The sequence below is a fragment of the Emys orbicularis genome, chromosome 16 (assembly GCF_028017835.1).
Source record: "Emys orbicularis isolate rEmyOrb1 chromosome 16, rEmyOrb1.hap1, whole genome shotgun sequence".
NCBI classification, from domain to species: domain Eukaryota; kingdom Metazoa; phylum Chordata; order Testudines; family Emydidae; genus Emys; species Emys orbicularis.
In genome coordinates, this window is record NC_088698.1 from 3,080,896 (window position 1) to 3,096,390 (window position 15,495).

Consider the following 15,495-nt stretch of genomic DNA (forward strand, 5'->3'; position numbering starts at 1 on the left):
GGGATTCAGGGCACCATGTAGTCTGTCTACACTGCGGGCGAAGGCGGGATGGCAGCCGGGGCTGACACACCCGGGCTAGCTCTAATCTAGCTAGCACAGCTAAAAATAGCAATGGCGACGTGGCAGCATGAGCGGCAGCACAGGTGTAAGCCCAGAGTCTCAGGTGCGCTGAGGTGACAGTTCCCTAATACTGTCCTTTCCCAGAAAGCCCGGCCCTTGAGAGTTCACTCTCATCCCGAAGGGGCTCTGAAGGTGAAATCTGCACAGCTCCCAGTAGAGACGCCTGCAGAATTGATATTCTGGGGAGCTGGAATAGCATTTCCTCACCGTCAGGAAAGGCTGGCCCGGCAACCTAGAGCTTGGTGCTAGCTTCTATTCCCTGTATCCCAAAAGCCACCCTCTCCTCCCCATCTCTTTCTTGCTCACTTTCCTGCTTCCCTAGAATCCTTTACTGCTGCCCACAAACTGCACTCTGGGAAGGGTGTTAAGTTCTGCTAGGCCAGGCCAGGCCAGGCCAACAAAGATTCTGTGGTTAAAGGTGTTTCCACTGTCCCCTGTGTTAACGGTAAGGGTGATTGTAAACGGGGAGTCGTCATCAAGCAGGTTTGTTTCCAGTGGAGTCCCACAGGGCTCAGTTCTTGGCCTTTGCTTTTTAACATTTTTATCAGTTATTTGGAAGAAAACACAAAAATCAGCTGATAAAGTTTGCAGATGACACAAAAATTGAGGGAGCGGAAAATAATGAAGAGGACAGGTCACTGATTCAGAGCGTTCCGGATTTCTTGGTAAATGGTGCAAGCAAACAGTATGTCTTTTAATATGGCTCTGTGTAAATGTATACACCTAGGAGCAAAGAATGTCGGCTGTACTTACTGGGTGGGGGACTCTGTCCTGGGGCGCAGTGACTCTAAAACAGATTTGGGGGTCGTGGTGGATAATCAGCTGAATGTGAGCTCCGGGTGCGACACTGGGACCAAAAGACCCACGCAGTCCTGGAATGTATAAACAAGGGCATCTCAAGTAGGAGCAGAGAGGTTATTTTATCTCGGTATTTGGCACTGGTGTGACCACTGCTGGAATCCTGTATCCAGTTCTGGTGCCCACAGTTCAAGGCAGATGTTGATAAATTGGAGAAGGGTCAGTAAAAAGCCTGGGCTCTGAGACCCTCCCCACTCATGGGGTCTCAGAGGCTGGGCTCCAGACCGAGCCCAAACGTCTACACGACAATTTTTAGCCCTGCAGCCGGAGCCCCCCAAGCCCAAGTAAGCTGACCTGGGCCAGTTGTGGCCATGCCACGGGTCTTTTATTGCAGTGTAGACGGTTCAGGGGTGACTTGATCACAGTCTATAAGTAGCTACATGGGAAACCAGTATTTACTAATGGGCTCTCCACTATAGCAGAGAATGGTCTAACATGGTCCCATGGCTGGAAGTTGAAGTGAGACACATTCAGACTGGAAACAAGGTGTACATTTTTTGATCGTGTTGGAACCTGACTCCTGGGGTCACAGCAATGCTCAGGTTTGGCCCAGCCAAAAAGTAGTCGGGCTGTGGCCCCAGTGCTGTTCCCACCCCCAGCTCCATGGCCAATGGCTTATGCAATATGTGGGGGCCTTGTGTGGCTTCTGCGGTTGGTAGCGGGGAAATGGAACCTTTCACAGGTAGGTCACCAACTCTAGCTGAGTCCAAGTGCTGGTGTTCCATAGCTTGTGTGGAATGAGTTTGTTCAGACCATTTCCTAGGGCTCCGGTATTGAACCCACAAAACCCATTGTCACTAGTTAACAGTACCTGGCTCCTGGTTGGCGGCTGAACCAAGCACTGAATGGCTTATTGAGACTGAACCCCCTACCTGTTCCATGGGTGGGCCCTCCAGGTCAGGGCTGAGCCCCACTGGGGTGGGGGAACCGTGTTCTGCCCCTCCCTGTGCTGACCTTGATGCCCAGGCGCTAAATAACAGGGGCTGACTTGCCGCTCTGTTACTCCAGCGCAACTCTGTGGGTTCCAGCGGAATTACCTGACATCAGCTTGGAAGGTAGTGGCTACTCAGCCCCATATTTTGAAGCAAAGCGGGTTCAGTGACTCTAATTCTCCTCTCCCTCACACTGGAGTAAAGCCAGGGTAACCCCAGTGCCTACCCTGGGGCGAGAGGCGAATTGGGCTCAGAGTAGAGCTGTTTGTAATAATATAAGTGGGTTTTGCTTCCAATAATTCTAGAGGGCCAGAATCTCAGCGGGTTTAAATTTAGGGTTACCATACGTCCGGATTTTCCCGGACATGTCCAGCTTTTTGGTCCTCAAATCCGCGTCCGGGAGGAAATTCCAAAAAGCTGGACATGTCCGGGAAAATAGGGAGGGGTCGTGGGGCTTGGGTCCGGGCTGGAGCCGCTGGGGCCGGAGCCGGAGCCGCTGGGACTGGGGCTGGGGGTGCTTGGCCACCGGCCGGCGCCGCTCAGCCAGGGCCGGGGCCGGAGCCGCTCGGCCGGGGCCGGGGCCGGTGCCCCGGTGCCCGAGCCGAGCTGGAGTCCCTAGGGCCGGAGCCGCCGGGGCGGGCCGGAGCCGCTCGGCTGGGGCCGGCGCGCTCGGCCGGAACCGGGGCCGGCGCCCCAGGGGCCGAGCCGAGCCGGGCCGGAGACGCCGGGGCCAGAGCCTCTTGGCCGGGGCCGGCCGCCGGAGGGAGCCGCTCGGCCGGGGGGGGCCGGACTGGGCCGCGCCTCCTTGCGCCCCCCCCCCTCCGCCCCAGTTTACCTGCTGCCTGCCTGCCTGTTTCAGGCTTCCCGTGAACATTTGATTAGCGGGAAGCAGGGGAGGGGGCGGAGTTGGGGCGGGGCCAGCGCCCCATGGAGTGTCCTCTTTTTGTTGTATTAAAATATGGTAACCCTAGTAAATTGGCATTGCTGCATTGAAATCAGTGCTGATTTACACCAGCTGAGGCTCTGGCCCTGATGGGTATAAAAAGGCCAGGGTGATAGCTGGGAACAAGCTCTGCTTAAGTGTTAGGAAAGCCAGGGCTTGAAGGACCATCCCAGTGTGTGAAATCCCGTCTCACCTGGAGAGGTCTCCCAGGCTGACCTGGCTTGGCCAGGCTCCCCTCGGAGGGCTCCGTCCCTCACATGAGCTAATTGGTCTGACCCATGCAGAGGAAGCTCAGCATCCCTTTTCTGTGTTCTTCTTTCCCCCAGGGACCATGCGTCCAGTGAGGAGGAACTTCTATGACCCCTCCTCGGCCCCTGGGAAGGGGATCGTGTGGGAGTGGGAGAACGACAACAACTCCTGGACTCCCTACGACATGGATATTTGCATCACCATCCAGAATGCCTATGAGAAGCAGCACCCGTGGCTGGACCTCTCCTCTCTGGGCTTCTGCTACCTGATCTACTTCAATAGCATGTCGCAGATGAACCGGCAGACGCAGCGGAAGCGCCGACTCCGGCGCCGCATGGACCTGGCGTACCCGCTCACCATGGGCTCCATCCCCAAGTCCCAGTCCTGGCCTGTGGGCACCAACTCTGGGCAGCCGTGTTCCTGCCAGCAGTGCCTGCTGGTCAATAGCACCAGGGCAGCCTCCAATGCCATCCTGGCCTCGCAGCGGAGGAAGGTGTATGTGGGCAACAGCAATGGGACTCTGGCTGTTAGGCAGAGCAACACTTTCAACGGCACAGCATTGTGGTCTGCGGGCACCATGCCAACTGGGGGGACAGCTAAGATGGAGCAAGTCCGGTCCCCTAGCGGCATGCAAGTGACTACCTTCTCCCGAAGCCAGAGCGCTCCCACTGGCACCCAGCTTCCTGGGCAGAACAACCTGAACAGGCCTGGCACGCAGCGGGTTGCAGTACTGAGTACCAGGGCCTCCATCCCACCAGGGTAAGGATCCATACCTCTTGTGGCTTCAGTGGCGAGGAGGTGGGGGTAGCTACTGAAGGGCAGATGTGGAGCCAGGTCACATTATAGGGCTGTTAAAATGGTCCAGTGCCCCTCAGCCATTATGCCTATGGTGATATATGGCCTGCATGTTTATGTAGTCTGGCATCCTGTCAGAGACCCTCAGCTCTCACCTGGAGCAGACGCACCCTCCTGAGTAGATGATGGAATTCAGTTTCTGTTCTTTCAAACATGGGGCCTGATTCTCTTCTCTGTTACGCCAGGGTAAATCAGGAGTGACTTCACTGAAGTCAGTGGCGTAACAATGGGGTCAAGCCAGTGTAAGTGAGAGGAGAACCAACTGCCTGGTGTCCGCTATGCTACTTGGCTAGTGGAGTCCAACCCTGGCATGGAAGGAACTCCCCTCCCTGGTCGGATTCAATTTTCATATTCTGTCAATCTTGATAACCCTCCTCTGCTCCACCAATGGCATCTAGCCCTGCCCTGGGGGTAACCCAGCCATTGGGATTCTGTGCCTAGGGGCCTTATAGAACAAATATATTGAGAGAGCAGGTCCATGTCCATCACTGCGGACTTGTGCAGACACTGTTCTATATGATCACGTGTCACCCTTTTCCAGGCTTCCATCCTGTCCAAAGAGGGGCCTGTGTCACTTGGTATTTCCTGGAGGGGGCTCTCCGTTGTTCTTTGGGTGTGTTCATTGTCAGAGAGCCTGACATTCCTGACTAGCTCCACACGGCTCCCCGGGGGCCCACACATGGTGCGACACACCTCCTCTACTTCCAGTGCGGAAAGCCAGGATGAATTCATGGGATGGCTTTCCAAATGGAACCAGTAACAGACCAGCAAGAGGAGGGCCAGGGTGGCTGGCACCAGGGTGGGAAGGGAAGGGAAGAGCTGGGTGTGGTGGGCAGTCCTGGAACTTGACAAGAGATTGACCTAGCGGAAGTCACCCTGGCACCATCAAGATCCGTCTGTTCCTCTCTCCTGCATGTCCTACTTCCCAGTAACATACACAGCCCCGGTCTGGGCAGAGGAAACCTCTCCCCTTTGGAACTCCTCGGCCCATGGGCATGGTAGCCATCCTGTGCCTAAGTGGGCTGTGTGGGGTCTCTCCTGGGCCTCATTAGCTCAGTCAAAGGGATCGCTGCAGATCAGCTCCAGCCCAGCAGCTCGTCCCACCTCCGCAGGGTGTGCAGCCCCACACGGGCAGCCACATGGAGCGCTGACCACAGACCCGTCCGGAGCTGGTGGCCGGTGAGAACAGGGACAGGCTGTGCTGGAGAGAGCAGTTGGTATTTCTGAGCAGCCCTGAACTGGCAGGTGCAGGCCCAGGCCAAGGGGAGACAGAAACGGCTGTTGTTCCAAGGAGGACGTCAGGCGCCGGGCCCTGCCTTGCGGCCTTGCAGAGCCTGGGCCTTGCAACCGCCCTCCCCAGAGCCGCCATGCAGAGCTGAAGAGCCAGGGGGTGCGGGTGTCCGACCGTCACTGCGGATAGGGCTGCCTGAGGGGTCGGCTCTGTGCACTGAAAGTTGCGTGGTCTTGTTGCTGTGGCAACCGGGCCCAGGTGCAGTGGGCTGTAAACACAAGGGGATTCTCCCAGCATAGCTAAGTGTCCGCTCCTGCTTCTCGCTCTCACTCTCCCAGCCTCGTTCCTCCTTCATCCCTAGTCCCCCCACCCCCGATCTGATTTAGTGCATCCTTAATTTCCAGTGCTGGGCCCATCAAACCCCCAGCGGCTCAATGGACCGTAGATCGATAGACAGATGGACAGAGTGGATGGATGGGAAGGAGGGATGGGGAGTGGGATGGAGGGATAGAGGTGATGGATGGAGGGGAGAGATGGGGAAGGAGGAGAGGGATGGGAAGGGAGAGATGGAGGCGGGATGGGGATGGATGGATGGATAGAAGGAAGGCCTGGGGATGGAGGGCAGGGATGGAGGGGATGGATAAAGGGGAGGCATGGGGATGGAAGGGAGGGATGTGGGGAGATGGATGGAGGAGAAGGATGAGGATGGAGAACTGGAGGGGAGGGAGGAAAGGATGGAGAGGAGGGATGTGGGGAGGGAGCCCCAGTAACACTAGCAGCAAGGCTCAGAGTGGGGTGCCTTGCCCAGGGCTGTAGACCCAGTCAAAAGAATCCAGAGCTTTGATGTGGTGGTTGGGGGGAGCTGCTCTCTGTGCTGGGAGGAGCGATGCAGCCAAGTCTGAGCAGTGCTTCCAATGGGCTTGCAGAGCCCAGCAGGGACCATCCCTGTTCTTCTCAGGGTCTGATGCTACTTGCAACCGTACCATGATACACGCTGGAGATGCAGGGGCATGGCTCTGGGTCCATTTCCGGTTGGAAGTTAATCCCGTGGGTCTATCTGGGTTTGCTGTCAGACTGTAGAGCTCTTGGGTTGGGTAGTGCTACTATTGCCAATCAGGCATCAGCTTCACTGGGCAGGGTAGACCACTAGAGTGGGACTCGGGAGACCTGGGTTCTCTCCCTGGCTCTGCCATTGGCCTGCTGGGTGACCCTGGACAAGTCATTTCACCTCTCTGAGCCTCAGTTTCCCCATCTGTAAATGACATTGACCTTCTTTGTAGAGTGCTTTGAGATCTATGAATGAAAGGTGCTATAAAAAGCTAGGAATTATTATTCTTCATATTGGACTGAGCTTCATCACTATTCTGGGTCCATCCCTAGTCAATATCTGGGCTTAGATACCAGGCTGGTAGATGCCTGAGAAATATCTTTGCTAGCTAGGGTCAGATCTTCAACTTGTATAACTTGGCCCAGATCTGCTGAAATAATGGAGCTATGCTGAGTCCCACCAGCTGAGGAGCTACCCCAGAACCCATACAGGGGGAGGGATAGCTCAGTGGTTTGAGCATTGGCCTGCTAAACCCAGGGTTGTGAGTTCAATCCTTGAGGAGGCCATTTAGGGAACTGGGGTAAAAATCTGTCTGGGGATTGGTCCTGCTTTGAGCAGGGGGTTGGACTAGATGACCTCCTGAGGTCCCTTCCAACCCTGAGAATCTATGATACAATAGGCAGTCAGCTGGGCTGGCACATTCATCCCGGGACCATTGTGATCAGTTAGTCTGACCCGCTGGATCGCACAGACCCGAGAACTGCCCCACAGTAACACCTAATGAAAGCAGAGCCAGACTGACTCAGACGTGACTTTCACCTCCCTGCTTTTCAGCTGTCCCCCTTGCTCCCTCCTCTTCTTTGGACCCCAAGCAGCAGAGCCACCCCCTAGCCCTTCTCCGATCAGCCTGAGAAATGTAGCCTCTGTCAGTGATGAACCAGGCAATTCTCTGAGACCCCCCCTTAAAGCCCTGTCAACACCAGCCTATCCCCAAATAACTCCGAGACGGTGGAGCACATTCTGCTCTTGGGTACCCCAGGAAAGCTCCCTGAAGGCAACGCGGGTTCCCTGGGGACAACTTTTCCCAATGTAAGAAGCTTTCTACATAGTTATATCTAACTAGAGGCTCTTTCCGGCCTGCCCCCTATGAATTGAACAGAGAGGGCCAGCTCCTCAGCTGGTGTCAATTGGTAGAACACCACTGAAGTCAGTGGAACGATGCTGATTTACACAGCTGAGGAGCTGGCCCCCTTGGTGTGTCACAGTTGTAAAAAGAGGGGATGAGGGAGCTGCAGGTGAGTCTGAATTCCTCAGCAGGCCTGCCAGGTGAGTATCCCCCTAGGTCAATCTTACAGGCACCGTGTTCCGCTCCTGCGTGGTCCCTCTGAGCAGGCCTTGCTGCCTTGGAGTCCATTTAATTCTGCAGCATTCACTTAACAAGCCTCTTGCATTCCTCGCCCTCGCCCTTTGGGGACTTTCTTTTCCTTCCGCTTCCTCTCATTACCTTGGTATCTGAGATCTTCCCATTCCAGAGGTGTCTCTCTCTCGTCCTTCTCCCCTCCTTAGTTCTGCTTTTCGGCCCTGGCACTCTCAGGCAAACCAGTGTCTTTTTTCAGTCCCCAGGAGCGACCTGTCGAATGATGTCAGGAGATAAACCCGATTGGATTAACTGTAAAACCCTCAGTTAATCCAAGGCCATGAGTGGGGCAGACCCAGTCTCCAGCCCCGCCTCACTGACACCCAGGGGCTGTAAATGGGCTGGCTGTATATATAGTCATACCCCACTGGGAGCTCTCAGCATGGAGGTGGGGAGGGATGTGATGGAAGATGCAGAGCGGGAGAGCCCCAGCACTCGGATGGGCAGCCTGGGCAAGATTAGCCCTCCAGTGCTGGCACAGGGGTTTCTGGGGGCAGAAAGGGTTCATCAGTTCACCCCAATAACTCATTGCCAACAGGTGTGGTACCGCATGACAAGGAAAGAACACGTATGTTTTATAGTGGAAGCCCCCCAGGGCTCAGCATAGCCTCATTGACTCAGTGGAGCTGCTGATTTACATCAGCTGAGGTTCTGGCCCATCGATTCCAAGCAGACAGATGCAATCCAGCAATACTCCCTGAATGGCAAATTCAGACTATTCCACCTTCTTCAGCCCTCTGTTTCTGCCATCTCATATCCAAAACGCTCCCCAGGCCTCAGGGGGAACTGAGAGCAGCCTTCAAACGGGGAAAGGAAATGGGGAGGAGATGGGTCCAGAGACTGGAAATGGCCCATGGAGATTTCTGGCTCGAGCTCAGTCCATGTCAGTTGGTGGCCTGTGTGAAATGAACTGGCAGGTCTCAGTCCAGTTCCGACATCACCCAGGCTGCAATTGGCCCACCCTGGGTGGGGATGTCAGCATAGGAGGCAAGGACTGAATGCAGCATGGAGGTCACCCTTCCAGGTCAGAGTCAGGGCATGTAGGCAGTGTGGTAGGGGAGGAGTTTTCATTGTGCTCTATCTGTTCTGCACATAAACAAAGAGCTGTGGTCTCCAAGGGGCTCCCAACACTGCACTTTTCACCAGCACTAAAGTGCCTTTGCCAGGGTGGAGGAGGATACAACCCAGAAAGTAGCTGACCGGTTAGATGGGAACAAATCATAGAATAATAGAATATCAGGGTTGGAAGGGACCTCAGGAGGTATCTAGTCCAACCCCCTGCTCAAAGCAGGACCAACCCCAACTAAATCATCCCAGCCAGGGCTTTGTCAAGCCTGACCTTAAAAAGCTCTAAGGAAGGAGATTCCACCACCTCCCTAGGTAAAGCATTCCAGTGCTTCACCACCATCCTAGTGAAATAGTGTTTCCTAATATCCAACCTAGACCTCCCCCACTGCAACTTGAGACCATTGCTTCTTGTTCTGTCATCTGCCACCACTGAGAACAGTCTAGATCAGGGGTCGGCAACCTACGGCACACGTGCCAAACACGGCACACGAGCCGAATCTGAGTGGCACGCTGCCTGCCCGGTGAGAGGAGGAGGGGCGGAGGGGCCGGAATGCACCAAGCTGTGGGAAAAAGCGGGGGAGGAGGGAAACTTGGCTGCGGCAGGACCAAGCTTCTGCCTCCTGCCCCGGCAGGGGAGAGTGGTGGGGGGGGAGTCCCGGCCCCCCGCCCCACTCAGCCCCCCCGCCCACCACTCTCCCCTGTGGGGGCAGGAGGCAGAAGCTTGGTCCTGCAGCAGCCAAGTTTCCCTCCTCCCCCGCTTTTTCCCACAGCTTGGTGCATTCCGGCCCCTCCGCCCCTCCTCCTCCCTCTCCCTGCCCGCGATGGCCCTTGCGAGGGGGAGGGGGAAGAGCGGCAGCGTGCTCGCTGCTCCGTAAAGCAGGCAGAGAGAGGTAGGGACGGGCCTGGGGGTAGGGGGTGGAACAGGTCATATCCCTTCCAGCCCCCTGCCATGAGCCACTCAGGAGCCCCCACGAGCCGAGCACCCCAGCCTTCTGCCCTGCACCCCCACACCCCCCAGCCCTCTGCCCTGACCTCCCCCCAACACCCAGCCTTCTGCCCTGCACCCCCACACCCCCCAGCTCTCTGCCCTGACCTCCCCCCAACACCCAGCCTTCTGCCCTGCACCCCCACACCCCCCAGCCCTCTGCCCTGACCTCCCCCCAACACCCAGCCTTCTGCCCTGCACCCCCACACCCCCCAGCCCTCTGCCCTGACCTCCCCCCAACACCCAGCCTTCTGCCCTGCACCCCCACACCCCCCAGCCCTCTGCCCTGACCTCCCCCCAACACCCAGCCTTCTGCCCTGCACCCCCACACCCCCCCAGCCCTCTGCCCTGACCTCCCCCCAACACCCAGCCTTCTGCCCTGCACCCCCCCACACCCAGCCCTCTGCCCTGACCTCCCCCCAACACCCAGCCTTCTGCCCTGCACCCCCCCACACCCAGCCCTCTGCCCTGACCTCCCCCCAACACCCAGCCTTCTGCCCTGCACCCCCCAGCCCTCTGCCCTGACCTCCCCCCAACACCCAGCCTTCTGCCCTGCACCCCCACACCCCCCAGCCCTCTGCCCTGACCTCCCCCCAACACCCAGCCTTCTGCCCTGCACCCCCACACCCCCCAGCCCTCTGCCCTGACCTCCCCCCAACACCCAGCCTTCTGCCCTGCACCCCCACACCCCCCAGCCCTCTGCCCTGACCTCCCCCCAACACCCAGCCTTCTGCCCTGCACCCCCACACCCCCCAGCCCTCTGCCCTGACCTCCCCCCAACACCCAGCCTTCTGCCCTGCACCCCCACACCCCCCCAGCCCTCTGCCCTGACCTCCCCCCAACACCCAGCCTTCTGCCCTGCACCCCCCCACACCCAGCCCTCTGCCCTGACCTCCCCCCAACACCCAGCCTTCTGCCCTGCACCCCCCCACACCCAGCCCTCTGCCCTGACCTCCCCCCAACACCCAGCCTTCTGCCCTGCACCCCCCAGCCCTCTGCCCTGACCTCCCCCCAACACCCAGCCTTCTGCCCTGCACCCCCCCACACACCCAGCCCTCTGCCCTGACCTCCCCCCAACACCCAGCCTTCTGCCCTGCACCCCCACACCCCCCAGCCTTCTGCCCTGACCTCCCCCCAACACCCAGCCTTCTGCCCTGCACCCCCCCACACACCCCAGCCTTCTGCCCTGCACTCCCCCCAACACCCAACCTTCTGCCCTGCACCTCCACACACCCCCAACCCTCTGCCCTGAACCCCCCCACACCCAGCCTTCTGCCCTGCACCTCCACACCCCCCCCCCAGCCCTCTGCCCTGACCTCCCCCCAACACCCAGCCTTCTGCCCAGCACCCCCCACACACCCTCCAGCCCTCTGCCCTGCACCCCCCACACCCCCCAAGCCCTCTGCCCTGAACCCCCCCACACACCCAGCCTTGTGCCCTGCACCTCCACACACACACACACCCAGCCTTCTGCCCTGCACCCCCACACACACCCCAGCCCTCTGCCCTGACCTCCCCCCAACACCCAGCCTTCTGCCCTGCACCCCCACATATCCCCCAGCCCTCTGCCCTGACCTCCCCCAACACCCAGCCTTCTGCCCTGCACCCCCACACACACCCCCAACCCTCTGCCCTGACCTCCCCCCAACACCCAGCCTTCTGCCCTGCACCCCCACACACCCCCAGCCTTCTGCCCTGACCTCCCCCCAACACCCAGCCTTCTGCCCTGCACCTCCACACACCCCTAACCCTCTGCCCTGAACCCCCCCACACCCAGCCTTCTGCCCTGCACCTCCACACACCCCTCTGCCCTGACCTCCCCCCAACACCCAGCCTTCTGCCCTGCACCTCCACACCCCCCAGCCCTCTACCCTGACCTCAAGTTGCCTCCAACACCCAGCCTTCTGCCCTGCACCCCCACCCCCTCCAGCCCTCTGCCCTGACCTCGGGTCGCCTCCAACACCCAGCCTTCTGCCCTGCACCTCCACACACACCCCAGCCCTCTGCCCTGACCTCGAGTCCCCCCCCAACACTCAGCCTTCTGCCCTGCACCTCCACACCCCCCCAGCCCTCTAGTCGCCTCCAACACCCAGCCTTCTGCCCTGCACCTCCACACACCCCCAGCCCTCTGCCCTGACCTCGAGTCGCCCCGCTCAGCCCCCTGCAGGCCTAGGTGAACAGAACCCCAGGCTGGAAGCGGGCTGAGCAGGCTGGCGGCGTAAGATCAGCATTTTAATTTAATTTTAAATGAAGCTTCTTAAACATTTTGAAAACCTTGTTTACTTTACATACAACAACAACAAAAGTTTAGTTATATAATATAGACTTATAGAGAGAGACCTTCTAAAAACGTTAACATGTATTACTGGCACGTGAAACCTTAAATTAAAGAGAATAAATGAAGACTCGGCACACCACTTCTGAAAGGTTGCCTACCCCTGGTCTAGATCCATCTTCTTTGGAACCCCCTTTCAGGTAGTTGAAAGCAGTTATCAAATTCCCCCTCATTCTTCTCTTCTGGAGACTAAACAATCCCAGTTCCCTCAGCCTCTCCTCATAAGTCATGTGCTCCAGCCCCCTAATCATTTTTGTTGCCCTCCGCTGGACTCTTTCCAATTTTTCCACATCTTTCTTGTAGTGTGGGGCCCAAAACTGGACACAGTACTCCAGATGAGGCTTCACCAATGTCGAATAGAGGAGAATGATCACGTCCCTCGATCTGCTGGCAATGCCCCTACTTATACAGCCCAAAATGCCGTTAGCCTTCTTGGCAACAAGGGCACACTGTCGACTCATATCCAGCTTCTCGTCCACTGTAACCCCCAGGTCCTTTTCTGGAGAACTGCTGCCTAGCCATTCGGTCCCTAGTCTGTAGCAGTGCATGGGATTCTTCCGTCCTAAGTGCAGGACTCTGCACTTGTCCTTGTTGAACCTCATCAGGTTTCTTTTGGCCCAATCCTCTAATTTGTCTAGGTCCCTCTGTATCCTATCCCTACCCTCCAGCGTATCTACCACTCCTCCCAGTTTAGTGTCATCTGCAAACTTGTTGAGGGTGCAATCCACGCCATCCTCCAGATCATTAAGGAAGATATTGAACAAAACCGGCCCCAGGACCAACCCTTGGGGCACTCCGCTTGATACCGGCTGCCAACTAGACATGGAGCCATTGATCACTACCCGTTGAACCTGACAATCTAGCCAGCTTTCTATCCACCTTATAGTCCATTCATCCAGCCCATACTTCTTTAACTTGCTGGCAAGAATACTGTGGGAGACCGTATCAAAAGCTTTGCTAAAGTCAAGGAATAACATGTCCACTGCTTTCCCCTCATCCACACAGCCAGTTATCTCGTCATAGAAGGCAATTAGGTTAGTGACTTGCCCTTGGTGAATCCATGCTGACTGGATCTAATCAGAAGGGAATTACTAAGTAACGCATACGGGTACCAATACTCTAGTGAGTAATAGCCTGGTTTCCCTGAGAATAGACCACCTGGGTTAGACGGGAGGTCAGACTAGTTGATCACAATGGTGCTTTCTGGCTTTATAATCTATGAACACACTCGGGCTTCCTACCATCAAGCCACAAAGATGGCAGACGTGGGAGATGCCCAGATCTCATGGATTTTGATTTGAGTTGAATGTTTTGAGCGCTAGAGCCCTGCGTGAAGGAGGAATCGGCTCGCAAACAGCAACCAGCCAGCTCCCTGGGGTCAGCAGAAATCCGAATGGCTGGCAGCAGTAGGTGGGTTCCCTCCGGGGTCAGTGCTGGGGTGGCTGGTGTGCAATATCTTAAGAAATGGTCCGGCACAGGAAGTACATTGTGAGTTGCAGATGAAGAGGAGGCATCACCAATGCCACGAGGACAGGAAGAGTGAGAGGGCAGGAAGAGAGGAGATTTAAAGGGCTGAGCAAAGGGGCTTTAATGTAGGAGAATGCAATGCTCTGTAACTGAGAGGCAGTGGGTAGGGCACTGATGTGGGAGTCTGGGGACCTGGACTCTAATTCCAGCCTGCCACACCTGCTCGGTGTCCTTGAGCAAATGACTTCCCTCTCTTTCTCCTCCTGCCCTGGGTCTGTTTAGACTGTACATGTCTCAGGGCAAGGATTGTGTTTGGATAGCTTCTAGCCCAGTGCGGGCCCGGATCCCAGCTGAGCCTCTGGTCACTGCTGTGATGGAGGAAGAACAATAGGAGCTGGGTTAGTGGTGCTAGGGCAGTAGCAGTGCAGAAAGGGATTTGGAAGGGGAGAGATTAAATGCAGATTTGCAGTGTATGGCTGTAATGAAAAAGGGAAAGATCAGCAGAAGATTATGCAGAAAGGAGCTGCCTGGGAGCCCACTAACCTGGTGGGGTATTACCTGGAGGACTGCTGGGTCATATCCTCAGCCGGTGCCAATCTGTATAGCTCTGTCGACGTAGCTCATTTGTAGCCACTGAGGACCTGGTCCACTCTGTGCATTGCTGGGCAGCTAACTGGATAGAGATACATGAGAGGATGCAAAGAAAAGTGACCAGGATCAATGTGTTGAAAGGTCCAACATGACAGGAAGGGCTAAAGGGACTTAACTCCCAGAAGAAAGGAAGGATGAGGGTATTGTAATAGCTCTGTGCATAGAGTTAAGAGAGAATATAAAGGATGGTGAAGACTTAGTCAAGGTTGCTCAAAGAAGTACAGGTTAGATCACATACCTTCAAGCCACAAGAGCAGTTAGAAAATGGAGCAGTCAGGAAAGGTCATTGAGACATGAGCAGAGAGACAAGACCACATACTCTGGGGACAGCATGGAGGAGAAGCCAGTCGCAGCAGCAGCAGCTGGATTGGATGTCCCTTCTGGGTCTGATTTCTATGAATTCCAGTTAGTACAGTGCTGGGATGGGGCCTTGGGGGAGCAGAAAAGTTGGGGTCATAGCGAGTAGCCCTTGGCCTTATCCACTGTAAATTGAGATGAGGGTCTCGCTCGTGCAATAGACACTATACTGTGAATTTCAGAGTTGGGCTGAAAGCAAAGGACAGATCCAACCTGACCCCTAAGATGGGAGATGGGATGTCACAATCTAAACCCGGGATCTAAATTTTGCAGCTGCCGCCTATAATGGGCCAACCCAACCCCCAAACCCTCCCCACCCCAGACTCCAATGTTGGGGCATTCAAAATCAAGGGGCATTGCATTCAAAATCAAGGTCTAGATCTGAATTCTACAGGTTGGGTCCCTCCCTGGAGTCTGAGAAACCACCTCTGAAAAGGAGCTGGTGGAGAAGCGCTTGAGAACGTCTGGAGTGGAGGCAGGAGGCTCGGTCTGAGTCAGCAGTGCAGCTGTGGTGGAAGCTCGGTATTTGTCAGCTTCGCTTTTGCTTTGCACATGGGAACATCTGTTTGTCAGTGAGAAAATCTTTGAGCCTCAGTTACTCTCTGGTTCCCACGCCCAACCCATCACCTCACCTCTCTTCTACTCTCAGGAGACCCTGATCTGTCACCAACCAGGTGGCTACGGCATGGCTTTGTGATGCCAGTGAGCCTTGGCTTAGCAGCACCCCCCATCCTGCTGGGGGCAATACAAGTGCAGCCCAAAGTGGGTGTTGCAGATCAGAGGCTGGGGCACCACATGGCAGGATGGCACAAGGCTCAGATCCTCACAGGTACTGAGGCAACCTTGCTGCAGGCAGATGTGTCCTTGGCTCTCACCCCTCTGCCTTGTTCTCGGTCTGAGAGGGCCCACAGCACCTTTGGGATGTGACCCTTTCCTCTGTGCTAGGTGTTGGAGCCGGGTAGCCTGGGGCTCCCCTTAG

At 56.6% G+C, this 15,495-nt stretch overlaps 1 protein-coding gene across 1 annotated transcript in view; it reads left to right on the forward strand.

The window, feature by feature from the left end:
- DTX1 (deltex E3 ubiquitin ligase 1) overlaps positions 1-15,495 on the forward strand; it is a 102,131-nt gene that overhangs the window by 52,352 nt on the left and 34,284 nt on the right. The window contains exon 2 of the mRNA XM_065417802.1: positions 3,180-3,861. Coding sequence (XP_065273874.1) covers positions 3,180-3,861 — 682 coding nt within the window. The remainder of the gene's footprint in view (positions 1-3,179; positions 3,862-15,495) is intronic.